This window comes from Scatophagus argus, chromosome 13 (assembly GCF_020382885.2).
Source record: "Scatophagus argus isolate fScaArg1 chromosome 13, fScaArg1.pri, whole genome shotgun sequence".
Classification (NCBI taxonomy): Eukaryota; Metazoa; Chordata; class Actinopteri; family Scatophagidae; genus Scatophagus; species Scatophagus argus.
Window position 1 is genome coordinate 15,293,214 of NC_058505.1, and position 8,289 is coordinate 15,301,502.

General features: G+C 39.4%; 1 protein-coding gene across 1 annotated transcript; it reads right to left on the bottom strand.

Annotated features, from left to right (window-relative positions):
* Positions 1-3,151: 3,151 nt before the first annotated feature.
* Positions 3,152-8,046, bottom strand: LOC124069423 (sodium- and chloride-dependent GABA transporter 2-like). The gene is made up of 14 exons (XM_046408586.1): positions 7,793-8,046; positions 7,491-7,625; positions 7,262-7,402; positions 6,878-6,953; positions 5,896-6,028; positions 5,609-5,743; positions 5,104-5,207; positions 4,889-5,013; positions 4,512-4,624; positions 4,137-4,274; positions 3,899-4,001; positions 3,700-3,800; positions 3,380-3,550; positions 3,152-3,274 (listed from the first exon to the last, which is right to left on the bottom strand). The coding sequence occupies exons 1-14, from the start codon at positions 7,947-7,949 to the stop codon at positions 3,152-3,154; spliced, it is 1,755 nt and encodes a 584-aa protein (XP_046264542.1). The 5' UTR covers positions 7,950-8,046.
* Between the last annotated feature and the right edge of the window lie 243 nt (positions 8,047-8,289).

The window sequence follows — 8,289 nt, forward strand, 5'->3', positions numbered from 1 at the left end:
CCTTCAGAAATATTATAAAGCACCAACACTCCATTTCTCCTTATCTTCTTCAAGAAGAAGGTAGAAATTAAGTGGTCAAAACAGCAGGGGACACTGGGCGTATGTGTGTACACCCACATCAATATGTTACAAATGTCTTCCACTTAGCCACATTTCAACCAGGGGCCTGATATGGTTTTGATACAAGAGACAAGTTGGGGGAAAAAAGAGGGCCTGTTAAGGAGAGGAAACGGCCGGTGTTTGACAGGAGGCCTTTCCAAATCCCACACTCATCCATCATAAGTGGCATTTGTGCACTTTGTGGGCCTGATAATAGCCTTTTGCATTTTCACACTGTGCTTTGCCTTCTGGATTTGATCAGGGGTGGGGGGGGGGTGGAGAAAAAAAGGTGAGGAGTGAGGGATGGGGGACACACATATATGGTGGTTTCATTCATTCTCTTTTTTTTTTTTCAACTCAACTCCTCATCATCCCACCCTCACTCCTTCAAGGCTGCTTCTCTTCTCTCTCCCTCTACATTTTGGGAAAATCACTCTCTGAATTGGAAAAGGGACCCTGGGGCCACAGACGCAGGGTCCATGCTTCGTTTTTTTTTTTTCTTTTTTTTTTTTCCTCTTTGGATAATTGACTCTCATTGCCTGGAAATTCATCGCTTGCATATGCCAGCTAATTCATCAGGAAAAGAGAAGCTGCCGACCTTACAACCTTGCATGCCCCGCCGCTCCACACACCCCAAACACACACACACACACACACATTTCACATCTTAACACTTCTCACATCTCACCTTGCTAAATCGCACATATACATACACACACACGCACACACACCTTTCAGGCCAGAGTTTAGCCCCGTCCACCACCGCCACCATTTGCCCCAGAAGAGCTAAGAGCCTGGAATGAGAGGAGGGAGCGAGCGGCAAGTTAGCAGATGAAAAACCTGAGATGATAGATGGGGTGCATTGTGGCATTATGAATGAATTATACCTCCCAAATACCTTGAGCAGCACAGACTGTCAGCCCGTATCTATACTAATCTGGGAGAAAATATAGCTGTTCCCACATTAAAGGGGGCTGGCAAAGAACAGTCCACAGAATTAATTGAGCAATCAGGCCATTAGAGAGAAACATCACACTGAGTCCCGTTTCTGATGTAGCAGCATTTATCACTGCCGGCCAGGAATCTGCTTCCATTCCTGTATGGGTTTTTTTCCTATCTCTCTTTCTTTCTCTCTGGTTGTCGCTAACGTGGTCCCATCTTCAAACAGATTAGGATTATTGTGACAAGACAAAGGTATCTTTTGTCTTTTTCCATAGCCGTGTCAGTGCCTGCTGCATTTATCACGGTTGTCACACAGTCTTAAGGCTTTCAGCTCACACACCTTGTCCCATTTTTCTCCCAGCAGTGGGTCCATGTTAAATTTGCAAAGAAAAGTACATTATTGGAAAATGTCCCCAGATAAATTGTAGGCCTGTTAGACACACAAGCGTTTGTTTGTTTGCTTTTTTTTTTCTTTTTTTCTTTTTTTTTTTGTCGAGTTCAGGTTTATCAGGTGGATGTTAAGAAAATATGATTGAAATTTTTCTTCCTCAAAGTTGTTGTGACATTTTAACTCAGTATTAGATTTGGGCAAATGTTAGTATTGTAGGTGATATTTGAGATATGACATGAAGGTCAGCACTGATTTATACTTCACATTTAATCACTAATCACATTTTTAACAAATACAATAATCCCAATTTTGTGTCTTATGATTGATTGACAGTCACTGAATACCTCAGACAGAAGTCACTGAAGTTTGCGTGAGATATACCTATTTTAGATTAATGAAGCATTTTACAAAATTAAACATTATATTTCTATATGTTCACCTACTTGACTTAATGGAGGCTAAATTTGGGTGAAGTTCATCACTATTGTTATCATCTTCATTATCAGTAGTAGTTCTAGTCATAGTAGAAGGCAAGCTGTATATTTTAAGCTGTACATGGTAACACTGGCTGACAATCCTGGGATCTCTTAATGATGCCGTGACATATTCATTATTGTGTCATGAATACTGCGGTATTTAAAAGTACTGCAAAGCATGAGAACTTTTTTTTTTCCTCTGCTTCCATTTGCCCCTCTGGCACAGTGATGGCAAAGTGCCAACACTCCCCTGGATCTCTGAGTGATGTGTGTGTGACTTTGTGTATCTCCTTGTGTTTTTGATGTCACAGGTACACGTCGGCAAAGCAGATCGTAGGAGAAGAATTAGAGTAAAAGAAAAGTTTTTAGTATTTTACTCCAAAAACCAAAATGCTGCTTATTTCCATTTGCGGTGACATGGCTTTTGTTTCAACCCTCTAATATTCACCTGTCGATGTGCCACGAAACATGTAAAAACCTCAGTGAATTAACTAGCAACATGTCTGCACCTTCAGTCAAAATTAACATACTAAACAAGAAATCTGTGATCCGACAAACTAGTCCGCTCACAGCCGTTGATTGGGTGGGACAGTCGCCTCAGTTATGTAATATCTGACATCTAGCTCCCCCTGCTGGACAAATCACAGAACTGTGCCAAATTCAGTATACGCTGCTTCGGACCTTCTGCAACCAATGATTGTCAGAAATGTTATATAGATTATTAGGTGTATTAGAAAATCTCAAAAGTTTACAAAACGCTCAATATCGTCTTTAGCTTTATATATTCAATAAAGTACTCTTTCACTGATTTCCTCCTCTATAACAGGTATTTTTAATCAAGTCGATTTTCTCCCTTTTTTATCTCAGTGACCAAAAAACAAAACAAAACCCTGCATTATTTTCACCCACAGTGAACACGAAGTTAACACTTTACTGACTTTAATTACTTGACTTATTTGTTTATTTGCTATACATACACACACACCAACACAGTGTGACTATAAGTGTACATTACTACATAAAACAATGTGATATAAAATCCTGCAATATTAAATTGAATTATTACAGATGTTTTAAATAGCTTGCTGATTTCAGTTTATGCAAATCTATTAAAAGTAAAACACTTAGGTAAGTATATAACATTGATTTTTTTTGGGGGGAGGGGGGGTAATTCATTTAAAAATGTATGTGTTGTTGTAGTTATTTTGTTATACACATTGCAGACCATTTTCAGACCTGTCTTTTAAGCCTTGTTCAGAGCACACAGTTCAAGCTCCTTGTAGGAAGGACATGCTTCCGAGTTGAGAGTTTTCCTCAGTGGTGCTCTGAGCAGGTCATCTGCTGGAGTCGTCACCACTTGTAGTCTCTGTGAGGAGACGAAAGAGCCACCATTAATCCACCATAACAGCATGTCACACTGACAAAAAAAAAAAGACATAATATCCTCATACATGTGTAATATTTGATTTACTTGTCTCAGTGTTCCAGGAGTTACAGCCAGACTGTAGAGCAACCACAGTGGTACTACGAGGACTGAAGAGAACGCAAGAAACAGTCCGAGGGCATGGCCCCACCAGGGATACTGGTAGGTGTTGTTGTATCTCAGGGGGGTGAATTTTACCAGAGAGAAGAGCAATATGCCCTGTGACAAAGATACACAGCTATCAAATGAAGCTGAAACGAATGGAACTTTGTGATGGAAAAACTAAAGTAAAGAAATATTTATTCAAACGGACACACACTGTGTAATTTATACCACTGTAACTTTGCTAGGCTCAAAAATTCACTTACTGTAGTTACAAATGGAGTGATGAATCTCCAACAGTATTTCATATAAGGTGACGGGCAGTAACCAATCATATCCGTAATATTAACGTAGTAACGATCAGCACCTTGGAGACAAATACTTGTGTTATTATCAGGTCGTTTATATTAAAATGCCAATACCAAGTGGGAATGAAAATGTGAATGTATGGTGAATGTAGCTCACCATATATCCATCCTATGCAAATGGACTCCATAATGGCAAAAATTACCAAAGGAATTCCACTGCAGGCATAGTAGTCAAAAAGTTGGAAGACATAAAGTCCTCCCTGTTGATGAGGAAAAATAGGAAGAGAAGGTCACAAATATACAGAGAATGCACATCCTTTCAAACTGTATAACAAAGGATGTGAACACAGAAAGAGGTCACTGTCATTTAATTTAAATCACAACCTGACACCCACCTCAGTGACCATAAAGAGACCAATGAGAAAGGATACAAAACAGATGGCCAACAGGAGTATTTTACGTCGATATCCAGTGAAAAAGAAGGACGGATACATGTCCGATATGGATGTGACCAGGCCTTCCAGAACCACAAACTGTGGGGAAAAGAAGAAATGTTTTGAGAGTAGCACAGATTAAAGCGCCTCATCAATACTGATTCAAATGAGTCCTTGCTATGTCAAAGGTACACTAGCAATGCTAATCCCACTGGGAATTTACTCTCAGCTCAGCAGCTCTACACATTTTTCAATCACCTTAATCACTGACTTAATGTGCTGGTGCTTTTGTTTGCCGTGCTTTCTCTACTTCTAACTAAAATAATAACATCTTACCTCACTATCCAGCCCCAGGAAGATTATCATAATGAAAAAGAAGGCAGCCCAAAGTTGGGGCAAAGGCATCAGGGCTACTGCCCGAGGATAGGCAATGAAAGCCAGACCAGGACCTGCAAGTGGTGCAAAATTCAAATAAAAGTATAATTGTTGATACAGTATAGTAGCATGTTAAGGGTAAGTAAATACTCTATAATACTGTTTAATGTATTATTTTGGGTTTGGCATTGCTAAACAGCAACAGTAGATGTTGAGAGGCAGGGACTCAGAGGGCATTTTTTAACTTGCAATGGACAAGTCACTTATAAAGGTCGAGAAACAGCACTGTACAGTAAAGCTCATACAATCCATGTTTGGTGTTATATGCAGTGTCACACCTGATTCAGCCACTGCTGCAATATCGACACCCAGTTCATAAGACATGAAGCCAAGGACAGAGAAGATGGCAAAGCCAGAGACTAAGCTGGTCACACTGTTCAACAGGCACAGGAAAAATGCGTCTCTGCAATTGAAAAAGATGAAGATTTATACACTGGGTCATATAAAAATAGATTTAGTATAATATTAGGGGGCAAGTATTAATTGTTCTAACTTGTAGCAGTTGTTGTTGTATCTGTTGTAGCTTCCCAAAGCCGGCAAACAGCCTAAGCAGACAGCATAGGAGAATAATATCTGACTCCCAGCATCCATCCATACCTTAAAACAATGAAATGATATTTAGTGTGTAGTTTTCTGTGGTTTTTATTTTTAGTTATGCATATCTTATATTTCACTTGAATGGAGTGGATCGTTCACCATGTTACAGGGACGTGCACAGACATTATGGGTGGCTGTACAAACACCGTAAGGGAGAAAGTTTTGCTGTCTGACAAAGTGAGAGATGAGCTGACTCCTGAATTCACAGACAATGAGACCCTTCTGAGTTTCCTGCTTGTTCTTCATAAGCACCACTGATTAGCATTATGTCTTACCCAGTAACGATTCATTTTCATTGTGTAACTGATGAAGACCTAGTAGTACAGTTTATGGTGTTGCACTATTATTATGTCAACTGATAATTTACTCTGACTCTGTGATCACCCACAATTGTGCCTCACCTGAGGACTGGCCAGGCGCGTTGGATCAGGAGAGAGGTAAAATCGAATACCATCTATGGCTCCTGGCAGTGTTATACCACGGATCAGCAAAGCAAATATCATCACATAAGGAAATGTGGCTGTCAAGTACACAACCTTAAAGAGGAGCAGTGAAATGAAATTAAAATGCTAGAATGCAATGCTGTAAAATTCAGCCTTTTACTGTAATAAATCCAACCTTGCTGGGCACAAGCAGTTCTTTAAGCTATTATTAAGGAGGTCTGACAGGTATTAATTCAGTCCCTCACCTTTCCTGAAGACTTGACTCCTTTCCAAATACAGAAGTAACAAACAATCCAGCTTAGCAGAAGACACCCAACCAGGTCCCAGCGGATACTGCCCATCTCCTCGATTCCGTGGGACAAACCCAGGACTCTCCTCCTGAACACAACATGTCACATAATGTTATTCCTTTCTAAAGGCCTTTACACAGCTTTTTTTTTTATTTTTGATTTCATCCCCCTGTTAATATAAACTTTCCAACTGTACTTTCACACAGAACATGCATATCACATTTTTTCAAAACGAGGACAATTTGTTTGAGCATTTGCACCGCAAACAAAGGCATAGACCAATCAGATTGTGTCACGTTCATGCCATCATAACGCTCATGTTCATATCACTCATAATGGCGAGGGCATACCTGTTGACTGTTTGTGTCTTTCATAACCCTTTATTATGTAACAAAGATACAAAAATCATAAAGAATTGAGGTGAGTTACCTTGCTTGCTTCCTGTGCAGTCTGCTTTGGAGGGATTTACTCATGAAGGAAGGGTTTTAAAGGCTACCATAATAACAACAAGAAAATCTGATAAACTTGTTAATGCCTTAATGCCTTGACCGGTCGGTTTGTTTGTGACTTTGGTGTTTTAACTTATTAAAACACGGTTTACCTTAGTGGACCAGACTGGAGCCTTGGAACAGGCAGCTGAGATGGATCTGATGAATGAAACCTCTGCCTATGTGTCCACGAGTCAATAGGTGCAACCCCAGAGAGCCCTCAAGAAACTTTGCTGCCATTTTTCGCACAGTCCCTGTCCTGATAAACCCATGTACAGGGGTTCTGAAGCATGCTCCTGGTGTGAATATTTTAGATGGCAGATATTTGCGGGCGAACATTTGCATATTCGTGTTGTTTAATCTTCACTTCCTGATTGTATGAAGACCTTAAGTCTGCAAAATAGTTGTTTCAATTATCGGGCATCAAGCAGAGTATTTGGAACACATACTGCCAGAATTCTTCAACTGAAGAAGTTGAATTCTGAGAAATGTTGCCATGATTCAGCCGATGGTCAACACAGTCCTCTGGAAGTGGAAACGCAAGTATAGCAGGTTAGAACTTTTGTCACAGAACGTATACGTTATATACGTTCATTCTATATGTAGAATGAGCAATAACTACAATGTTTATATTCATGGTACATGAGGGAACATGTCACAGTGCAAAAAAGGCAAATTGATGGGTTTTTAAAAGTTTATGGATAATAAAAGAGCTCTGAGTTCTGACTACACTGAGATAATGTCAGTGGGATCATGTCAGTTTTTGATTTACTAAATCCCATGAAATACAAATGATCTAAATTAACTTTTAATTGTATATTGTAAATGTGTACCTGTGTTCCAGGTGTTGTTACAGCTGGCCCAGGGGAGTACAGAGTGGAAGGTGGAGAAGAGGAACAGGAAGGCCCAAGCCAGGATGATGATATAATATATCTCAGTGTATAAAACAAGCACTTGACTGCCATAGCCTATACCTGAGGCAAAAATGTGTTATCGTCTGCAAAATAATTGATCAACATAAAATTATACATCAAATGTATTAAATGTTTAATTGAGTGTTACCTTCAAATAAAGGACAGATTTTCCTCCAGCATGTGATTCCACCCTGCCCAGTTAGCTGTCCCAGAGATATTTCCAGAAAGAAGATGGGGATTCCACAGGTGAACAGGAACAAAACATAGGGAATCAAGAAAATTCCTGCAGAAAAGAAAAATACGAAAACATATAAAAAGCAAAATAACCTAAATATTGAGTGTTACTGATTGCAACAGACTATGCCAAGTTTCAATTCATCCTGTGTTTTTGTCTAGCTTTTTATTTTCCGTTTATTATTTGTGTAAGTGAGGTTTTAATCAAGTTCATACCTCCTCCATTTTTGAAGCATAGATACGGGAATCTCCAGACATTGCCCAGACCAATAATTTCTCCAACTATTGCCAAAATGAACTCAATCTTGTTGGCCCACTGGCCTCTCTTATCATACCTTGCTGGAGCATGATTGGGATTGTTGTCATCCATCATCAGATTCTTCTCTCGATTACTCACTTGGGCACGTCAGTTGTGCTGAAATGCTATATTGAAACAGTAACAGAGTGTTATAACAGTGATTCCCAACCAGGGGTACTTGTACCTCAGAGGGTACATCCATTTGTAGTTGCCAAGCAATATTGGTAAAGAATGAAATGAAGATAAACTAATTTGTGTATATATCCTCTTAATGAGTCTCCCGTAACACCTGAACAGCAGAAAAGTGCATAGATGTGTAATGGGAAAACTATTATTGTTATTATTACTGTACTGACCTTAGTAATAGTAATGCTAAAAGATAAATAATTTCATCCTGGTTACTTTGATGGTTTTT

Excerpts from the sequence above, each read along its gene's own strand:
- LOC124069423 (XM_046408586.1), bottom strand. The coding sequence starts at position 7,949 with ATGATGGATGACAACAATCCCAATCATGCTCCAGCAAGGTATGATAAG. Across the intron at positions 5,744-5,895 it reads GAGTCAAGTCTTCAGGAAAG|GTTGTGTACTTGACAGCCAC; the intron begins GTGAGGGACTGA and ends CTCCTCTTTAAG. Across the intron at positions 4,275-4,511 it reads TCCTGGGGCTGGATAGTGAG|TTTGTGGTTCTGGAAGGCCT; the intron begins GTAAGATGTTAT and ends TTTTCCCCACAG.